This window comes from Monodon monoceros, unplaced genomic scaffold (assembly GCF_005190385.1).
Source record: "Monodon monoceros isolate NGI ecotype Baffin Bay Population unplaced genomic scaffold, NGI_Narwhal_1 Super_Scaffold_13, whole genome shotgun sequence".
NCBI lineage: Eukaryota > Metazoa > Chordata > Mammalia > Artiodactyla > Monodontidae > Monodon > Monodon monoceros.
In genome coordinates, this window is record NW_021703769.1 from 14,352,075 (window position 1) to 14,374,149 (window position 22,075).

At 49.4% G+C, this 22,075-nt stretch overlaps 1 protein-coding gene across 1 annotated transcript; it reads right to left on the minus strand.

The window, feature by feature from the left end:
• Nucleotides 1-3,885: 3,885 nt before the first annotated feature.
• CD40 (CD40 molecule) lies at nucleotides 3,886-14,270 on the minus strand. Its single transcript, XM_029220787.1, has 9 exons — nucleotides 14,137-14,270; nucleotides 11,005-11,083; nucleotides 10,559-10,684; nucleotides 10,139-10,285; nucleotides 9,689-9,782; nucleotides 7,001-7,062; nucleotides 5,106-5,192; nucleotides 4,956-4,984; nucleotides 3,886-4,459 (listed from the first exon to the last, which is right to left on the minus strand). Exons 1-9 carry the CDS (start codon nucleotides 14,185-14,187, stop codon nucleotides 4,292-4,294), a joined length of 843 nt encoding a protein of 280 aa, XP_029076620.1. The 5' UTR covers nucleotides 14,188-14,270; the 3' UTR covers nucleotides 3,886-4,291.
• Nucleotides 14,271-22,075: the final 7,805 nt, after the last annotated feature.

Consider the following 22,075-nt stretch of genomic DNA (forward strand, 5'->3'; position numbering starts at 1 on the left):
ACACCCAGCTCAGCCCCGGCCCCCCCCGGTCCTAGAGTTTCAATGCTTTAGACCCAGTTAACCGGGGACTTCCCTGGTGATCCAGTGGTTAAGATTCCGTGCTTCCACTGCAGGGGGTGTGGGTTCAATCCCTGGTTGGGGAACTAAGATCCCACATGCCCCGCAAAAAAAAAAAAGAATGCTGAATAGAGCCAGTTAACCAGGGTCACAGGGTGGAGCCTAAGGACCTCTCTGCAGCCTCCCAGATGGGGTGCAGAGAAAAGAGACAACCTGCCTAGGACATGTTGCCTAACTTGGCTCTGGGCCCTCCCAGGGCCTCAGTTTCCCCATATAGAAAACAAAAGTGTCAGACGCAATGAAATTCCCAGTCTCTTTTAATTCCAACCCTCTTTGACATGCTTTCTTGGGTTCTCACAGAGTTGTTGTTTTTTCTTTTCTTTTTCTTTTTTTTTTTCTTTTATTTTTGGGATTGGTGGCATTTAAACATTGGGAGATTTCACATAGAAATCTGGATCCCCAGCAATACATAACTCTCATCCCTGGAGGGCAACCATTAGAAGCAATTCATAGATGCTGCCCCACCAAAACGGGCAGAGCCTCGCCGCTTTGCCAGAGTCTGTGCCATCCTGACTCCTCCTGACCCGGCCTCCCTCACTTTCCAGCTCCTGTGCGCTCCGCTGAGTTTACAACTGCTGTCCTAGAGGTGAGCTGCTCCTGCCGTGGGCTTTCGCTCCGCCTGGGCAGTCACACTGTCTTTTAACAGCCTGATAACATGCGCCTGTTTTTTTTACTCGCTGAGTGGGTAAGAAGCAAAGGTTTTTGGATCAACCTAGTTAGGTCCAAATCCCAGCTCCGATTCTTCCGACCTTAGCAAGTCATTTAGCTTCTGAGCCCCATCTGTAAAATGGGCGTTAGACGAGACTGTGCCTTATGCAGGGTTGTCCTACGGACTTAGTGCATGTGAAGTTCTTAGGACTGTGCCTAGCGCATAGTGAGCCCTCTGTCCATGTGCATTCTTAGCGCTGTCATGCACAACCCTAGCTCGGCGAGAGGCCACAGGAGGAATGTAGCTGATGCTTGTTAAGAAGAAGGAAGCAGTGGAGAGGGAGACCTGGGGAACGGATGAAGTTAGTAGAGATCACAGGAGGCTCAGGCGGATGGACGGTGGAGGGAGGAAATGAGAGCTGGCAAAAGCCAGACGCCAGAGTCTTCGGGCATTACTTTGGCGCCACCTTCTGGCTATTGTGAGCCTCACACCCACCCATTCATCCACAGGCCAGAGCAGACACTACAGTGGGCTGATCGCCTTATTTTTAGAATTGGCAAGATCCTTAGAACTTGTAGAATCCCAACCCTTCATCACATCGGGGGGAAAAAAAGCTCAGAACCAGAGAGCAGCTTTCCCAAGGTCACACAGAAGGTTCCTGGCTGAGCTCCATTTAGAACCCAGAACTTGCTACAGGTGCCAGGAATAACAACCCCTTCTCTTTGCTGGGGATGCCAAGATATACAAAATTATACCTTCTCATGCTTGACCTCTGCTGACTCTTAGGGGGGGACTTCTCCAAAAGAAGACTCTGCAACAAGGAAAGAATGCAGGTAGTTTACTGGGGAGTTGAACCCAGGAAGCACCAGTGGGGTGGTGAATGACACAGGGAAGGGAAGACAGCCATGGAGGTCATCTGTGGCTCGAGCCCTCTAGGGAACCTAGGAGACAGTATAGAACACACCTCAGATTTGTCCCTCCCAAGGGCAAGGAAGCCGGGTCATGTATCCTCCAACTTTCACTCCTATTTGGTTGAGAGTTTTGGGGGCATTAGCTCTCCCAGGTATATCTTACCTGCCCTACACCTGCACCAAGCATTTTTTTAAAACCAAGGAGGGACTTCCCTCGTGGCACAGTGGTTAGGACTCCGCGCTCCCAATGCAGGGGGGCCGGGTTCGATCCCTGGTCCAGGAACTGGATCCCACGTGCATGCCGCAACTGGGAGTTCGCACGTCACGACTAAGGAGCCAGCAAGCCGCAACTAAGGAGCCCGCCTGCCGCAAGTAAGACCCAACGCAACCAAATAAATAACATAAAACCAAGGAAAGCCCCGAGGTAAGCAACCCCAAGTGCTCGCAATCGGAAAGCGACTGCTTATCAAGAAATATGAATGCCAAGGGTGGTCGTTCTCAAGGTGTGATCCCTGGACCAGCATCATCACCTGGGAAACTTGTAGAAATGCACAGTCTTGGACTCCATCCCAGACCTACTGAATCAGAAACCCTGGAGGTGGGGCCCAGCAATCTGTCTTTTAACAAGTCTTATAGGTGGTTCTGACACATGCTTAAGCTTGAGAACGAAGGGCCTAGGAGAGAACAAAGGAAGCACCCATAGCGTCTGTCCGTTGTATTGTCTCCATTCGCCAGATGAGCAAACTGAGACGCTAAAAGGTGAAAGTGACCTACCCAAAGCCACACAGATAATAGGTGGCAGAGATGGGTCTTTTGTCTCTTTCCACCATACTGTCATGTACAGTACGTAACACTAGCATTTTAGACTCTAGGTAGGGGATAAAGGTGAGGTCCCAGAGCTCCCCTCCCCCCACTCCACACCACCACCACTTTGCACTGCTTTCTAAAGCAGACGTCTCCCCCTGGTGCATCCAAATGGTTCTCTTCTGGGAAGCCTGCCAAGCCAGGTGCCCCTCCCTTGGCTCTCAGCTGCCCTCACCACCTCCACTGGGGCAAGCCCTCTCCACGCTCACCCTCCAGGCGGCAGGACATGTTGGGAAATCCAAAGCAGCTTCTCACGAAGGCGGGGCTGGGGTGAGATCCCTGGGGTAAACCAGGCTGGCCTCACCCTCACCAGGAACCTCTGTGCTGGGGCTTTGCAATCCTCTTCCTTACCCTTCTTGCCCTACAACCTTCCCCTCTCCCCTCCCCTGCCCTCCCCTCTGTTCCCTCTCCATCTGCTGCTCCTCCTGGCTAGGCTCCCCCTCAGTTGGCACAGCAGGAAAAGAGAACAGGACGGTTTATTTTTATCCTAAGATACTGCTTAGGAGGAAGGGGACACCATCTGACCGAGAAGCAGCAGCTCCTGTAGCAGTTGGGAGGTCAAAAGGAGGTAGAAGGCCCAGGAGCTCCCTGGGAAGGGGCTACAGATGCAGGCTCCAGAGAGCAGGTGGGGCTGGGAGAAGCAGCATAGGACTAGGAGTGGGGAGCTCTGAGGGGCACCACTCTGAACGGCTGTGTGACCATAGATAAATTACTTCACCTCTCTGGGCCTCCATTTCCACCTCTGTTAAAGAGGGAGGGAGGAAAGGAGGGATGCTGGCCCTGCCTGCCCCGAAGGCTACTGTTGTGAATGTGAATCAAATGGGGAAAGCCCTTTGCAAACATGATGCCAAACGTGAGTGCATGTGGAAACCACCTTAGAAGGGCAGCAGCCTGGGGGACGTCCTTATTTATCCTCAGAAAGTGCCCTCATTCTGTGAGCCTGACAGCATGTGAAGCAGCCCATGTCACCCAGCGTGCCCGCCCCCTTTATTCTTTTTACATGTTTGATGACTTTTTAATTACATAAGCAGTCTGTGAATTCACTCTCCTTTTGGGGGAAAAAAATGAAGCATTATGGGAGAGTCAAATCTTTCTTTAACCAACCCTCCCCCGGACCCTTCTTCCCCAACCAAGACATTACAATTCTTTGAGCTGTGCATGTTCTGTGTGTCCTTCCAGAACCCCCCTGCCATACCGACATATATAACATATACTATGTTTATACACATATCTGTAGAAGATATATTGTTTTGGGTTACTTGCTTTAAAAAAAAATGTTTCCATGCCCACCATTCTACAACCTGCTTTTGTTTCTTCCCCCATGACAGTGTTTTCAAGATCCTGTTGCATAAATATATTACAGTTTTATTTAGCCAGTCCCCTGTTGATGGACAGTTAAGCAGTTTCCAGTTGCTCACTGTCACAAACAGTGCTGCGATGTGTATCTATGCATATGCCTCCTGGGCTCACAGAAGCCACCGCGTTACACCTGTCAGCACCAAACCGCTGGGTTGGAAGGTTTGGTGGATACCCTTGTACGGCCTCCCCAAAGTTTTGTTACCATCTTTGAAATCAAGTTGGGAGACTGAATGGGCTCCACGGCTGGGGTGAAAGTTTCCCCGACGTGAACTGTTTCTGGACTGCAGGGGTGCAGGCAGAGGGGGGCTGTCGCCCTCACCAGCAGCAGCCCCAGGCTCTCCAGCCACGTGCCCACAGGCCGGTGCCACCACGCTCCTGGGCACACACAGCCTCACTCTCGCTCCTGCACGGAGATGCGGCTTTCTTTGCCATCCTCCTGGGCGACCGGCTGACACCAGTGTAAGGTCTCCTGCACTGGAGGGGTGGAGTGGGGGCCAAGAAAATCCTCTGGATCAATCGTCTCCACAGGATCCTGCCTTTCAGCCTTAGGGTGCAGGGCCTGGGGAGACAAGGCTTGGGGTTACCCCTAGCATCTCAGCCCTTCCTTGGAAGCGATTCCACTCTTCACCCCTTCCCCTTTCCCAAACGGAGGGTCAGTGCTCATTCCACGGGTGCGTCCTGCCCCCTGCTGGCCACACCGAGGGTGTCAAGAAGCTTCCGCAGTAGGAGCCAGTGGGGTTAAGGAAATGTCCCTCCATCACCCACCCATGGATCCCACACCAAGGCCCCAAAGATGCGGTTCCCCCACATATCCAATGCCAGGAAAGAAGAGCAAATGTCAGACTTTGCCAGTGGTGCTAGGGCAGCTCTGTGGGAAGGTGAGCTCAGGAGATGAAAAAGGCTGGTGCTGAGGGAGAGAAGGGGAAGAGCCCTGGAGCACAGGGGAGGGGGCGAGGGAACAGACCTTGAATCAATTTTTCTGCCATATAGGCAACAATGAATCAGTCTTTCTTTCCAGTCTGACAAAACTCAGCCGGTTCCCCAGGGTGACCTACCTTAGTCTCCTGCTTCTTGGCCATCTTTCCTAGAGAGAGAGAAAAACATATAGGATGGGGAGTCACTGAGGCCAGATCAGGAAACAGGTGACCCGTCAATTGTACCTTCTGCTGCCTCTTCCCCCATCACCTCCCCACCTGGGGACTCACTGATACAGGCAGATACCAACAGGACAGTGAACAGGATCACCATCGTGATGGGGATCACCACCAGGGCTCGCATCCGATTCTGGAAACCTGGAGAGATCAAGACTTCAGCGATGGCTCCCCACCGCCCTTCCCAAAGCTGCTGCACCTTGCTGGACTTCAATGTCTAAACTCATCCATATCAGAAGTTTCAAACAGGTGGCTCCTGGTAAAATGTGGCCAGCAGATGTCTTTAGTGTGACTGGCACATTTTTTTTTCTTTTTTTTAATATTTGCTGACATTTTTAAATGGGAGATTGTATATTTAAAATCTGGATATCTGATTTCTCTCACAAATTGGGAAGATCCAGCCCTAGTGGGCCAGCAGCACACATGGCACCCATTGGCCAGAACTGAGTGGTGATAGTTGTCTCTACCGGCTCACTACACTCTCACCCCTCCCTACTCTTTGCCCAATACCAAGGCCCAGCATCATTTATGTCTGTAACATTGCCTTTGTTATAGAAGAATGGAGGAGAAAGGAAAGTATTTCTTGTGCCTGTCTCTATTCTAAATGGGAAAATGAAAAAACGACCAAGAGACAGGGTAAGGACTAGGGTAAGGCAAGTGAAGCACTGCCTCAGGACAAAATTTAAGGGGACACCAAAAAAACTCAATAATTGGGACTTCCCTGGTAGTCCAGCGGTTAAGACTCTGCACTCCCAATGCAGGGGGCCTGGGTTCCATCCCTGGTCAGGGAACTAAGATCCCACATGCCACAACTAAGAGCCTGCACGCCAACCTACATGCTGCAACTGAAAGACCCCGCATGCCGTAACTAAAGGTCCCGGATGCCGCAACTAAAGATCCTGTATGCCGTAACACAGGATCCAGTGCAGCCAAATAAATAAATAAACATTTTCTTAAAAAAACTCAGTAATCAAGATAAGTCATATTTTAATGTCATGTTTTAAAAAATCATATCAGCAAAGTCTGGCCCACAGGCCAGCTGCCTGTTTTTTTAAATAAAGTTTTATTGGAACCAGGGATGGGATTAGGGTGAGGCAAGTGAGACAGGTTGTACAAATACAGGGTTGGATCCTGTCTTTATTTAAAATGTTGCTATTCTGTTCGTTATGGATTTTTTGCATGAATTTTGATTTTTTTAATATTGCATCAAATGGTTATCTTGATTACGGCATTTTTCTGGCACGCCCTTAAATACTGTGCCCAAGGCAAGTGCCTCTCTCACCTCACTCTAGTCCCAGCCCTGCCAAGAGGAAAGTGAATTTTAAGGAAAAGAAAAGAGTGTATTTTTCTTACCCCTGATCTTTTCACTCATTAACATGATCCTGCCTAATCCCTGTAATTATGTGAGTCTGTGACCTGTGCTGTATGCCAACCTCCTCATCCTAAAATCAAAACTGAGGCCCTGAGGGAGTTCCCTGGTGGCCTAGAGGTTAGGATTCTGGGCTTTCACTGCTGTGGCCTGGGTTTGATCCCTGGTCGGGGAATTAAGATCCTGCAAGCCGCATGGTGCAGCCAAAAAAAAAAAAACTACAGCCCTGAGAGGAAACAGAGTCACACCATGCTGGTCCTCAACGTGCAGGGTAGCAGAATAGCACTGAGGGAGCACCTCCAAAGTGCCAGAACCCATGCCAGGTACTTACACCACCCTATTAAGGGAGGTGGTAGTATCCCATTTCACAGATGAAGAAACTGAGGCTCGGCGGGGGGGGGAGTAACTTGCCCAGGCTCCACAGATAAGTGGCAGAGCTGGTTGCCACAATTCCAGACTGCTCCTCCTCTTGCTTTACCTCCCCTCCCTCTTTCCCCACTGGTGCTTCCAGGTGCCCCAGTCTTCCCCTCAGCTCCCCACCTTCCTAGCCTGCTGCCGGGGCCCGTTCTCCAAGACTCACCACAGACAACATCTGTCTTGTTAGTCCCTGAATGTTGTTCCACCAGGCCTTTGCTCTCGCAGCTGTGTACAGACACGTGTACACACACACACACACACACACACACACAAAGAAAGAGGCATTAAGTTTCCCCAACCATGTGATTTCCAACCCCAGAGGGAGACAGCCAACAACCAACAAGTCCAGGTTCACTGAGCACATATTATGTGCACCCTCCTGGGCTGGTTATTATGAGGATGACACAGACTCTGTTCTTACGGAACTCGTGAGTGCAGAGGAAAGATGATGGTATATCTTGAAGGAGTAAGGAGAGTCTCTGATGAGGGCCAAGCTTTGTGATACAGGCTCACGTGAACAGGGGATTGTTCAGAGAAGAGGAGACAGAATCCACAACGGCTGGAACGGAGGGATGATGGGCGCTTCTCAAGCTCGGCACTACTGACATTTGGGGGCCACATAATCCTTCTTCTGTGGTGGGACCTGTCCTGTACATTGTAGGATGTTTAGCAGCTTCCCTGGCCTCTACCCACTAGACGCCAGTAGCCTTCTCCTCCCCAGCTGTGACAACCAAAATGTCTCCAGATATTGTCAAATGTCCCCTGAGGGAGAAAACTGCTCAGCTGAGAATCTCTGGTTTGAGGGTCATCCAGAAAGACTTCCCTGGGGAAGTCAGAGCTGAGTGGGCCCTTGAGGGATGTAAAATTTAGAGCATCGGTATATTCTCTTTAAGCAGGACAACATGATATGGGGGATTAGGTGGGTGACGAGCCAGATGGTATAAGGAAACTGTGGAAAATTGGGTCTTTAGAACCAGATCACTGATAATCAGCCATGAAGGTTTCAGCTGGATTCAGCTAGTGGGTCATGTCATCATCCAACCAGATGACTTAAGTTGTGAGAGGACTTAGTTGGCCAGAGAGCTCCCAGGAGGAGAAATGACAGAAAAATGGCCAGCCAGGAGGCCATTGACAGACTCCAAACATGAGATGATGAAGACTGGGCCAAAGTGGTCCCAGGAGGAATGGAAAGGGATGGACAGAGAAGGACATTGCAAAGGAAAAAACATCTAAAGCTGGAAAAAGAGAAAGAAGCTTCAAAGAAAGCACATACACAAGAAGAGTGCTTAAGAGTTTTCGAAGCATGTTACATGTCTTTTCCTCAAACCTTGTAAAATGAAGGTCAGGTCATTCCTATTTTCTGAATGAGGGCACCGAGGCTCAGATGAGGGTCACACTTCCACCCCTTCTAAGCTGAGTGAGTTTGGAACCCAGTGCTCTGGTTCTATGACATAAAGGAGCCTCCCTTTCTCATCGAACATTTATCAGTAAAGATTTATTGAGCACCTACTATGCATCAGGCACTGTTCTAGGCATAAGGGATGCATCTGTGGAATAAAAAAAGTCAAGTCTCTATAGTTAAGGAGTTTACCATCTATTGGAGAAAGGCAGACAGTAAACAAATAACAAAGTATATATGGGATGCTACTATTTGTGTGAAAAATATGTCTGCATGTGTGTGCATGTATTTGTTTGTGCATAGACTCTCTAGAAGGACACACATGGTCCAGTGGCTGCTGGATGGTTGAGGGTGAAAGGGAAGCGTATCACTAGAGGCCCTTTTGTGCCTTCTGTCCTCACGCCTGTCTTACTCGTTTTTTCAAATTAAATGTAAAAGGTTAATCAGGCGTGTGTTTAAGGTATTCCAGGCAGAAGAGGTTGATGCAAGAGAACGAACAGTGTGTTGACAGGACTGCAAGCAGCACGATGTGGGAAGAGGTCAGGAAGTGGAGCTAGAAGGTCAAAGGCCATGCACAGGAGTCAGGGTTTTATCCTAAAGGCACAGAGAGCCATGAAGCATTTTAAACAGGGAGTGCCGTGATCCAAAATGAATGGTGGAAAGTTTCCTTCGCCAAAGGGATGGAGAACTAGCTGAAGGGGAGAGAGTAGAGGCAGGGAAGCTGGTGAGGAGGCTAAAGCATCCTCTAGACCACAGTGATGAAGCCCAAGCTAACGTGGTGACGGTGGGGATAAATGAAAAGGAGGAGGAGTCCCAAAACATCTGGAAGGTCAGATGGACAGGACCTGGTGACTGATTTGGGGATGGGGGTAAGGGGAACTTTGGAACGGGTGCCCAGAGGCATGCTTGTGCCTTTCACAGCGTGTATGGGGAGCAGGCAGGTGCCTGTGGGTTGTCTGCACAGAGGTATACCCTCGGCAGTTAGATATGACAGTCTGGGACCCAGGAGACAAATTTCAACAGGAGATGTTGATTGGGAAACGTCCAAGGGCAATGGTAGCCGAAGCCAAGTGTGTGGATGAGATAGATGGTCCAGGGGAGGCGGGCAAGGTGATGGGAGAGTAGAGCCTAGAATAAAGGCCTAGAAAACCAGTTAAGGAGGAGCAGAGGAGGGGTACAAGGAATGGAAGAGAGGCGTCACGGTGCCCCCAAGAAGGGAGGGCTTCACCAAAGATCAGAGATCAGCGGTATCTATTACCACCAAGAGAGAGAAGGCAAGAAATCCTGAAAAGTGTCTGTCTAGTTGGCCACGAGGTCACTCTAGAAGTTCTACAGGTGTACGAGTGTGTGTGGACATGGGGAGCAGGGGCTGAAGGGCAGGTAGCCGGAGAGAATGGAAGCAGGTCCCATGCCCCTCTTGGGGCAGGAAACACAAGGGATGAGTCCTTATACCTTGTCCAAGGGTGACACTTTTCAAAAGCAGATGACACACTGGAGAAGAAGCCGACCGAGCAGGGTTCACAGATGGTATCAGAAACCCCTGTAGCTGAGAGGGTAGAGGAGGAGTTAATCATCACGGCGGACCACCTGTCTGGCTCTCAAGGGAACTGGCAGGCAGGCAGGCCTGGAAGAGCATCCTGCCTTAAGCCCTTCTCCCCCCAGCATATACCTTGTCCTGCTGCAGGCAGGCCCCAGGAAGATTTCTCCCACTGCCCTCTCAAGGCAGATCCCCATGGCAGGAGGCAGGAGGCAAAGTTTCTATTTCCCACCTGCTCTGGTGGAGATATCAGCGTAGGTTGGTCCCTCCCCACCAGGGATGAGTGCCCACTGCCCAGCCCCGCTCCTTTGGCCTTCACCTCCTCTCTCCTGCCTCTAGAGCTGATTCCCAGACAGACCACTTACCCATCTGCTCGACCCCGAAGCCAGGGAGACACAAGCTGTGCAGGGCGCAACTTTCGCAGGTGTGACTGGTACAGTGATGGCCTTCGTCACATATGCAAACGGTGTCTGTTATTGAGGTGCCCTCCGTCTGGATCTGGAGCCCTAGGTCTGGGCAGGGATGGGCAAGAAGGATGGGAACCCCTTACTGGCCATGCTTGGGGGGCCCCGATCCTCATACTTCCTGTTCTTTTTCTCTTAGACCCTCTTCCAAGTAGGGATGGCAATCAAATTAAGTAACAACCAAGACAACCCAGACTCTAACCAATCAGAACAGACCCTCGCTATAAAAAACAAACAAACACACAGAACGGCTGTGCTGTCAGCAATGAGCTGGAATATCAGCCCAGCTCCCAAGTGCCCCTTCCCCAGCAGCCCACGCACTGGGGTTGCAGTATCTGTGCTGGTGACAGTATTTCTCTCTGTTGCGGGTGGCTAGGAATTCGCCTTTACTGCAGGGAAGGCATTCTGTTTCGGTGACCTCTGTGCAGTCGTTCACCAGTTTCTGTCCTGGAAAACATCAGGAAATGAGGTAGCTCCGGCTAACTCAGTGAGTCAGACACTGAACTGCAAGCTGATGAGGCTGGGCTTTAGGGACGGAGATTCAAAGATGACAGTCTCAGACTCTTCCAACTTTCATAGTCTGGTAAGGGACATAGAAGAGATAGGAACCCTAAGTTCTGGGTAGGCAGAGAGGGACCCCAGAACATCCTGGGGCAGGGATGGAAAATGCCAGGGGTCAAGACACGAGTTTATAAGACACAGGGGGTCTGTATCTGCCAGCAAACCAAGAGGGGTCCCACTATGGGGCTAAAGGGTTAGCATCTCACCTGGTGGGCACAAATTACAGCACCGGCTGTTTGTTAGGTATTGGTTTTCTCTGCATGAAGTGGGTGGTTCTGGGTGGACCTAAAAACACAATTGGGCAATTTGAAGGGATCTTGAAATCTCCGATATAGCCTTGGCAGACAGGTACAAATCAGCCAGGACAGAGGTTAGAACTGAAGTGGAAGTCCAAAGCAGAGAAACAGCGCCTGCATATTACTTGTGTTTGTTTTTAACTAAACTGCCAACTAGTATGATGACAAAGGCACCCAGAGAATCAATCTGGTATTTTACAAAGTAATTGCGCTGGAAACTCACAATAGTCACTGAACTAAACAGATCTTCCTTTTGGCTTGACTCCTGAGTCTTTCCTCTACCCAAAAACCCAAGAGCACATGAGGACTCCAGCATCTCCCCTGGAGTCCTGAAGCTGGCTGACTCCAGCTGGTCCTAGTCTGGACTGGGGCTATATTTAGCACCTGGCCTCTTCCTTCTATTCTTTTGCTCCCCACCCTCTTCCCCTCTCCAAGCCTCACCATCTGATCATCCAGCCCCTCTCTCATGAAATGCAAGGATGGAGAAGCCGGAAGAATAAAATCCAACTCTTTTACTTTACACATGGTGAGACTGAGGACCAGAAAGGGTGGGTCACTTGCCCAAGGTCACACAGTGATAGAATCCAAATGAGAGCTCAGGTTTCAATACTCCCTCTCTCCAACAACTTGAGTCTCATCTGCACTATTTTCACTACATCCAGGTACCACCCAAGCTATTCATTACTTCTTGTTCATTTAAATACATTTATTTTCAATGTAAACCTCACATCATTGCCATGAGAGAAAAACCAGTATCACTTCTCATAAATAAAAGGCAACCCTAAAAATAAACTCAACAGAAACAAAACGATGTTATTAAACCCCAGCTGATCGCTTTGCTTGCTGACAGCCCTCTACCTCAGGCCTGCTCTTGATTTTTGTTTAAAAAGGAGGATTAGCAGGCATTTGAGAGGTATTAACTATATTCTAGCTCCAGCGACTTCCTTCTTGAAAAAATGAAAAGGATTTTAAACAGAACTGTAAAGTGAACCTATGTTGTTAATTCTATGTCCTTGTGCTGCCTAAATCATCCCACACTTTGGGAACAGCCTGTGAAAAGGACACAGCTTTAAGGGTCAAATAGCTTAAGGCTCCAATCTTGACTTTGTAACACGTAACTAGCTATTTTGCCTCTCTTAGCCTCAGTTTCTACATCTCTAAAATGGGAGTGATAATACCTGCCCCACAGATTAGGTTGTGAAGATGAGAAAGAATAGATGTACATGGCCTGGCATAGTATCTGGAACATAGTAGGTGCTCAGTGAATGGCAGCTTTAATTATCATACATATATGAGTATCTGCTTGGATGCCTAGCAAACTGGCTAACTGGCTGGCTTCCAGGATCCTGCCTAATTGGTGGCTCTCATTCAGCCTGGGTGGGCAAATTACTTACAAAAGTGTATCTGACCCCAAATGGGGAAGGAAATAGCAAAGGCTACTGCTCCCACCATCACATCGCAACACACTATCCCATGAATGTTCTCCCCGCAAGCCTATGGACTTTCCCACCACACTCCCAGAGCAATGAAAGTCCTTTACGCCATTTTCAAACACACAAGAAATACAGCTCCTCCTCTGTAAATCTGTCAATCCCCAGTTCCCACTTCACAGCTTCGATCCTTCTGACACAAAGGAGCTTAGGACCAAGGCTTGGAGACTCCCACCATCTGAGAGGCAGGCTCAGGAATCAGGCAGATGGAGATTTATATGCAGGTGCCACCTAGCTATGAGGATTGGGGCAAGACATTTTCTCTCTCTGAGCCTCAGTTTGCTCACCTGTATAATGCGGCGGTTGAAAGAAATCAAACCTAGAGTGCGTGTAAAGCTTCCTGACCCACAGGAAGCTCTCAACAAATAGCCCCAGTTATTGTTGTCACAGCCTAGTCTCCACCTGGAGCTAAAATTGGGAGATTGTTCTTGAGAAACCACGACCACCCTTCACCCTACCTCCCCTGGCTTTTCCTCCACTCGTCCTCCAAGAGCCCTCTTCCTGCCTCCTTTCTCCCTAAGAGCCATTACTTAGAGTGAAAATGAAAGCTCTGGGACCAAAGCAGCTTTCCCATGAAATCTCTTCCCTTGCTGCCAACCCCCTACTTCATGGGTCACTCCTGCCCTGCCTTCATGCCAGAAACTACAGCCCTTGAAAGTTAGGGGGAGACCAGGGGGGTTGGGATGAGAGTGTCCGGTACTTGGGGGATTCCCAGCCTCCAGAATGAGGAACTACAAAAATACACTTAAACTAAAAGCGAGTCAAGTGTGGAACTCTGAAAATCCCGGAGATGTGCTTGGTTGGGCATATCTGAGCCCCTCTCGTGCCTAGAGAAACCCCTGCTGGTCTCCTAGCCCTTTCGTGGTCCCATGAACTGTTCAGCTCCCCGGAGAGTCCTCTATGTCGTCTTAAATTCAGGAGGCAGAGACACAGCCTTGGGTATTCCTCCTAACTTGGATCACCCAGGATTTGCGGCCGGTGGTGGGAGTGTTCAAAGCTCCTTGCCTTCTCAAAGAAGCACCTGGGCCTCTACACTCATCCCTTGTTCCCACAAGATGCCCTGGAAGAAGGCAGCCCCAGCTGGCAAGGAGATGAACCACTCACAGAGGCTGGCGTCTGTCCACAATGGGAAAAAGAAAGGAAACTAGCCAGACCCGCCCCTTCACTTGGCTGGCCTCCCTTCCCGCTTCTGAAACCCCTCACCATCTCTTTGTGGCCAGCCTCTGAGGCAGACCCAGACTCCAGTCTTTTGACCAGATCAAGCCTTCAGGTTCCCAAAATCCCAACCCCATCTGCGCTGGCTAAGCACTTTTCCTGTAGCGACCCCACTATGCGCCCTCTGTGGGCTACCTGGGACCTCAACCTGCGAGGAGAGAGAGGCAGCCCACCTCATTCAGCCCGGACCCAGGGTACCCTACCCAGCTTCCACCCACGCTCCTGTCCCCCCAAAATCAGCTTGGAAGGTCCCCTCCCCGAAGTATTGTTTCTTTTCCCATTCCCTACTCTCTAATCTCAAATTCCCGCCTCCGGTCGGAACAGAAACTCAACTTACGGCGGTCAGAAAGCTGCCCCAGAGGAGACACTGCAGAGGCAGACGAACCATGGCGAGGTGAGAACCAGGCGGCGGGAGGAGAAAGCGCCAGGACCTGGCCTCTTCCACTTCCACTGTCCCAGCCCATGGACCCTCCCAGGAAAGGGGCGGGTCTTAGGGGACAAATCGCGACCAGCCTCGCTGACGGGGGCGGAGCTCCGGGCGAGTCACCTCTCTGGGATTTCCCCCAGGACAGTCCCGGGTAGTCTAATTCCCCAAGGAGTTTAGGGACGCGCCTTGGGCGGGGAGGGGTGGGGGAATCGGGAGGCGCGGTTCCAAGGAGAGCCCTTCTTGAGACTCCTCCCCGCCCCGGGACTACAAAGGCCGAACTGAATTGGCCTAGGAGGCAGCCCGCCTCCTGGGGGTGGGGAGGACGCGAAGGGAGTGAAGAGAGATCCCTATGGGTGTTGGGGAGACTCCCCCCCGCCGCCCCGCGTTCTTCCCCGCCGCCTCCGGCAATCCCGGCAGAACCGAAAGCGTCCCACACCGCGATGGAGAGGCCTGAGGAAGTTCCCAGAAAACGGGAAGGTCACAGCTGAGTGGTGGGAGGAGGGCTGGGGAGGCCTTTCATGGAAAAGAGCTTCTCACCTTACAGTTTCGCTCTCTTTCAAAGGAAATTCCCTCGCGTGGGCGCAGCGTCCCAGCCTCCCCGTCCATCCAGCGAGCCAGCCAGCCAGCCAGCCATCCATGCAGCCCCCACCAGATTGTGTTCCATCCCAGTTCCCATCCACCGCCTGAAGACAGGCACTTAGAGTAGATCAGCCTTTCGTGGGATCGTAGGACCTCCTGAGAATCTTAGGACACTGGAGACCCCCTAGTTCTGCAGAAACACACACACCCTTGTACCTATTATTTCCCCAGTTCAAACCCTCCTAGCTGTTCTTGAACCAGTGTTAACGCTGCTCTGCAGCAGGAAGCCCCTGGGTTCTGGCCTAGGCTCTGCTTCTGATGGGCTGAGTTTCCTTGAGCCTTAGTTTTCTTCAATGAAACCTGAGGAGTTTGAACTAGACAGTGGTTGGGGTGATGCACCCCCCCCCCAAGCTCTGAATTTCTGGACTGGGCCAAAAGGCCAAACTGCACAGATCAGGGAGGATGGGAGAGGAGAGGGCTGCTAACCCCATTCTCCTGGCTTCCGCTGCAAAGGGCACATTTGCAGACCTGCAGATTCTACCTCCGGAATCCATCGCCTCTTTTCTATCCCCCCTGCCACTACCCTAATTCAGAGGCTCAGCATCTTTCACCTGGGCTGTTGCAACAGCCTCACTCATTCAATAAGTATTTGTTGAATCTCTGCTATGTTCCAGGCAGCTTCCCCACCACCACCACCACCACCACCCTTTCTCTCTCTCTCTTTCTACCCCTCATTGTTCACTTTGTTGCAGTTCTCTTTTGTAGGATCTGGTCTGATCAGGGCACTTCACTGCTTAAAAACTCTGCGCTCCCCTAGGCCCTCAGGATGCTCCAAATTCCTTCTCCTGTCACAGCTGAGTCTCCACTCAGACCCACCCTCTCCTCCTCCACTCACCCTGCCATGTCCTCCATGGCTGGCTTCAGCCATACTTGCCGTCCCCCCACTTTCCAAACACACAGTTGTTTATTCTGTGTCTTGCTGTTTTCTTCCTTCCTTCTCCTTCCTCGAATGAGTTTAAATTTCTCCTCCTCTTCGGTTAAGCCTCCTCTTAACTCCCTGAGACAAAGGTAGATACTCCACCCCACCTTCGCCCCTGCCCCCATGTTCCCACATCATTAGCATGCTGGATTATCACCCCCATCCGCCTGGCCCTATTTGATGGTGAGCTCATTGAGGGCAGGACTGAATCTATGCCAGGCCTGGGCACCAATACACATTTGCTGAATGAATAAATGAGTAGGTTTTTCTTATTCTAAGCACAGCCTCCATCGGGAAGAAGATACAAAGCTGGTAGTCCCAACACAGACCTCAAGTTGATGGTCAGACACCAGCAGTCCCAGAACACTTGAAAACTAAGACCAGAGGACGTCATGAAAGCCACACAAGCATGCCTGGGATAGAGAGAACATTAAAATATCTTTTCCCTTTTTAACCCACACTGAAAAAACAAGCACAGTTTTAATTCCTAAGGGGGCTAGGGAGGGAGTTACTATAATAACTTCAGCCATTACTTATTCTTTATTTGCTTGATTCTAAAATTGGGCCCTTCACAAAACTGCCTTGGGAAGCAAGTACACAGAATTAAAACATTAATTATGTTATATAAAACATATCATAGCAGCAATTAAAGCAGCTTAAATTACTATGTGAAAGAATAAATAGTAGCCTTCGGGTGGCCCCATGGGGTGAAGACCAGATGAGATAAAGGGAAGATATTTTAGTATATGCATATCCCAAGGAGACATGGGCTGGCGGGCATGGGCCCAGAGAAGGCATCGAATCTCCTTGCGCTGGAGAAGGAAAGAGAGATGATGACTTATGGGGAAGGTGGCAATATTTCAGAGTCCCATCAAAGGGTGGAACTATGAAGGGTTCAGTGATGGGAGTAGGGCAAAGGACGTTCCAAAGAGTGGGGACCCAGGATTTTGGAATCACAGAGAAAATGGCCTTTGCAGGGAGGTGGGGGTCCCAGGGCCAGGTGAATGGATGAGAAGCATGCCTAGAGCTCAAGTCCACAGCGCTGCCAGAATCCGGCTACTAGATGGTTCTAAGATGCAGACCCAATTGTGCTGCTCCCAGGTTTGAATCAACTCCCCAGAGCCCTCACTCCTTAAGCCCACAGGGCCTCAAGGCCACGGGGTTCCTGGCCTGCCTCTCTAACTGTCCTCTCTGCCTTCAACTTACTCTCCAGACTGTGTTGTCATCTCTCCCTGGAAAGCCCTTTCCCACTGTCCTTTCATTGAATCAACTCTTTCTCATCCTTCAAGGCTCAACTCAGATGCCTCCTCTCTGGAAAGCCCTCTCCATCAGCCAACCTGGGATGTGCACACCTACCTCCCTGGGCCCTCTCAGCACCCTGGAGCTGCTTGCCTAAGCCAGACTCCAGTCCTACCAAGCCATGTCTCAGTTATTCTGTTTACTCACAGTACCAGTGTATTGAGGCAACTCAACCTGGTGGGATATAATAATAAAGCTTTTTTCCCCCTATCTCTGCTTTCAGCCCTGCTGTGTTGAATCTCCGTTTTCCATCCTTTAATGACATCTTGGGCAGATTGCATTACTTTTGGATCACTTTCTGTTGTTAAACCTCCACCCTTGAAAGCTTTATTCTCAAACTCAATTTAAATCTCATTTTATCATCTCCCTTACTGATCCAAGGATTGACTTGTGCTGGGACCCCACCTGTTTGGATAAAAAGTGGAAGCGGGGGCATGGCCTGGTTGGGAGACACGCCCTAGCACCCTCCCTTTATTGAAATTGGGAGGAGGGAGCAGGAACAGCCCTCTGCAATATAGCCCTCTCCCTGTTGCTTGACCCTGCTTTCCTGGCTAACCCAGGGAAGCAAGGGTCCATACATGGTTTCTCATGGGGCGCATAAGTAAGTCTCTTAGGTAAGGGCTTCTCCACTGCAAGCTTCTCTGACAAGGAGCATCCAGCTCAGACTTGAGCTCTCCTACCGTACCCCACCACCAGGGCGCCTGCCACTGGTGGGACCCTCTTGTTCAGCAGTCAGCCTGCTTGAGTGGGGTACCGGCAAGTCTGGCTAATTACTGCAGCATCCACTTGACCCAGAGAAACTCATACATCCTGGCCAGCTACTACACTTCCTCCCCTCTCCATCTTTCTCCCTCCCTGCTCGGATAAGCATAGCAAGTCCACCACCAAGTAGACCCCGACTGGGGAACAGCATCCCAGCATCCCCTTCTTGAAGTCACCCCTCAATATCCAGGAGGGACTCCCAATTAAAGGTGTGGAGGTGGGGATTGTCTTCTGCCATAGACACTATATTCCTCAATAAAACCAGAGAAGCCCTCCCTCCCCAGGATTATTATATGGGCAAGGAAAAGGAAAGCAAGGTTTGGGCTAGGGGATATAGGACAAGTTCTACCCCTTTAGTAAATCTCAGAGAGGAAGTATCTGGCTCCCATTTGGAATGCAGGGTACATAGGGCCAGTGGCTTTTACCAGCTCCTAAGTAACAGGGAACTGTCACTCAATAATGTTTGGACTGGGCCATCCCTCATACCTATCTTGATTCCTGGAAAAGAGGATCTTTGTAGCCAGAGGCCCACAGGGAGCCCAGGCATATGCTGGATGCTGAACAACTGTTGAATGAATGTGGGACCGTGAAATGAGACTGAAGGGATCCATTGGAATCCACCTGCTCGTTCCCACACCATCCAGGGTAACTGCCCATCTTCCCCAGATGACTGGACTCTCTAGCTGGGATTCCCAGGCCCAACAGTGGACAAAAATCTTTCCCCTCAGCTCAGCAGAGCTGGGTTGGAATTTATCAAAGGGAACTAAGGAACTCAGGAAAGAACCTAACCAGAAATTAAGGAAACCCACAAGCTAGCAAAACAGACGGGTGAGTTGACAAAGAAGTTCTTTATCATGATCTGGTTAAAGCCACTCACTGCCTTAGCTGATCCTGATACCCAGACAAGGGGACCTCAGGTCTGATCCTCAGCCTTCTCAGACTCTGATGTCTGGAATAAGAGATGGATTCGGTTGGCGGAAGGAATCCAAGTTCTTTACCATGACCTCGAGATCCTGCGTGATCTGGCTTCCGCTGACCTCTCCCCCAACTTGCCCACTTGCCTGCTACACTGCAGCCATCCAGGCCTCTCAGCTCCCGCCTCAGAGCCTTTGTCCCTGCTGCTCCCTCTGCCTGAAATGTCTGTCCTTCCACACTACATCTGCTGGCTATCTCACCATTCAGCCCTCTGGGTAAATGGCACCTCCTCAGAGGGGCTTTCCCTGATTACCTTATCTAAAGTGAGTTCCTCCACTACCAACTCACCTTTCCCACCGCTGTCCTCTCCTGTAGCACCCGTTTTAGTCAGGGTTGCCATTGCAAGCAAAAGAAGACAGAGTTGGCGAACGGAAATAGAAGAGAGCATTGGAAGGATGTCAGGCAACTCGTAGAATTGATGGGAAGGCTGAAGAATCAGACTCAGGCAGGAACCACAGGAGGCAGGACACAGTCAAGACTCTGCTACAAAACAGGTCTTACAAACCAGCTCTGTGCTAGCCCAGCTCCAAGAGCCCTCAGTGATCCTGCCTCCTGGCCTTCCCGCCCTTGGGTAGTACCCTCCTCATTGCGCCAGGGTTGGTCTGTGTGACCAGGAGAAACCAGAAGTGATGATATGTCACTTCCAAAGTTAGTTTCTAAAACTACTGAGGCTTCAGTTTTATGTGCTCTGTTGCATATACTCTCTCTGCCTCTCCTTCCTCTCTCCTTCTTTCTCCCTATCTCTCTCTCTCCCATCAGGTGCTCTGGGGGAGCCAGCTGCCATGTCATGAGGATACCCAAGTAGTCTATAGAGAAACCCACATGGATGGCAAGGAACCGAAGCTTCTGGCCATCAGCCACATAAGAGAGTTTAGAAGTGGATCCTCCAGCCCCAGTCAAGCCTCAGATGACTTCACACCCAGCTGACACCTTGACTGCAGTCTTGTGAGAGACCCCCTAATCAGAACCACCCACCTAAGCTGCTCCTGGATTGCTGGCCCACAGAAACGGTGAGATAATAAATGTTTGTAAGTCACTAATTTTAGGGTAATTTCTAACACAGCAATGGTTAACTAATACAACCTCTAAATGACTCTGAAGTTGAGCATTCCCTCAAGGTTCAAAGTCTTGGGAAGGGACATCAGAATGGCCATCATGGCTTACGCTCCATATTCTGGTTGCCAGGAGGTAGGAAAGACTATCTGTGTCCTCTTGTTCTCCTTGGTCAGTCCTGCCCCTGCCCCATTCTCCTCAAATAAGAAGGATGTTTAGATGCTGAGCAGCCAAAACAACTTATTTGCACTGCCACAGTCCTTCAGGACATTTGCCACGAGTTGTAGTTCTTTATGTGGAAAGGCATTTTCTCCTTTTCCCTTCCTCCTCCTAAGTTTGGGCATACACCAGACCCCCAAAACAAAGAATGCAGATACTTTCTTGGCCCAATAATGTGGAGGAAATATCCTCAAAAGTCAAAAGTCTGATTGCCTTCAAAAATGCCAAACCCTGAGGAAAGAGCTATTCTTCTCAGCGAATTAATAAGGGAAAGAAAATAAAGTTTGGGAATCTAGATGAAGAAATACAATTCTGCATCTTTTCATATAGCTGAAGCCCAGTGAATAATCAACTCTTTCCTGCTCACGGTATATATATGAAGCAGACACTTTAAAAAGACCACAGAGGGGAGTTCCCTGTCGGTCCAGTGGTTTAGACTCGGCACTTTCACTGCCGTGGCCCAGGTTCAATCCCTGGTCGAGGAACACAAGCTCCCACAAGCAGAGCGGCCAAAAAAAAAAAAAAGACCAAAATATTACCTATGGTCCCATCCTGAAATTAAATCATTATGTTTATTTGTACGTGTCACCTTGTTGTCCTTGTCCATATATACCTTCAGATTTTTCTTTCCCAAGGATATCATAGGTAAATTTCCTGTTCTATATTTTCCTATAACATTATACCATACGTATTATTTTCACTTTCATAAATGCCTGTTTTTTTCTCTGTCTTTACCGCCCCCTCCCTGTAACAGCCTGTTAGGTATCTTCCTTCATATCTAAGGATATGTTTGGTTGTTTAGTTTTGGGGGGTTTTTTGTTTGTTTGTTTTTTTGGCTGCTTTGGGTCTTCGTTGCAGTGCGCAGGCTTTTCTTGTTGCGGAGCACAGGTTCTAGGCACGCGAGCTTCAGTAGTTGTGGCACATAGGCTCAGTAGTTGTAGCACACAGGCTCAGTTGCTTCGTGGCATGTGGGATCTTCCCGGACCAGGGATCAAACCTGTGTCTCCTGCATTGGCAGGCGGATTCTTAACCACTGCGCCACCAGGGAAGTCCGATATGTTTGTTTATTTCATAGAAAAAGAAATCTTATCACTTTTCTGCAATCACTTTCTCACTTAACAATATGTGGTGGAAATCATTCCAGGCTAGTAGACACAGATCTGACACATACCTTTTTTAATAACTGTGTAATATTCCATGGTGTGGACTTGTCACAATTGATTCAACCATTCTTCTGTTGACGTACATTAAGTCTGCATCCAAGTTCTTACTACTGCAAAGCATGTTGTAACAACACACATGCTTGTACACATGTTTAGGCATTTGTACTTTTATTTCTATAAAACAGATTTCTAGATATGGAATTTGTGGGTGTGTGTATTGTAAATGCTAACAGATATTTTCAAATAGTTTTTAAAAACTATATGAAGGGACCTTTACTTTCATTCTCACCATCACTAGACGTCATCATTCATTTTACTATTTGAGAGTTTGATCGATGAAGAGAGATATCTCATTGTTGCTTTAATTTACACTTTCCCAATTATTAGTGAAATTCAACACCCTATCAGAGGTTTATCAACCATTGGAATTTCCTCTTCTATAAACTAACGGTATATATCCTTTGCCCCCTTTTCTACCAAATTGTCTTTTTCTTATCAATTTCATTTATTCATTCAACAAATATTCTTTGAGTATTTACTGTGTGTCAGATGTTGAAGTTATACTACTAACTAGACAAAGTCCCAGACCTAATGAAGATGAAACTGCACAATTCAGATGGGACTTGAACCCACGGGCCAGGACTTGAACCTAGCCAGAACCCAGATTGGGACTTGAACTCACTGTCTTTTCATCGAGATCACACACCTGGTCTCAGGACTTAATGAAGCTCAGGTTCTTTACGTCTCATTACAGAAAGAATTCAGTGAGAGACAAAGTGATAGGTAAGAAGTGGATTTATTTAGAGAGGTACACATTCCA

Coding starts and splice junctions, on each gene's coding strand:
- CD40 (XM_029220787.1), bottom strand. CDS start 14,187: ATGGTTCGTCTGCCTCTGCAGTGTCTCCTCTGGGGCAGCTTTCTGACC. Junction 10,685..11,004: donor CTGTAATTTGTGCCCACCAG/GTGAGATGCTAA, acceptor GATGTTTTCCAG/GACAGAAACTGGTGAACGAC. Junction 7,063..9,688: donor AAGTGTCACCCTTGGACAAG/GTATAAGGACTC, acceptor GTCTGTACACAG/CTGCGAGAGCAAAGGCCTGG.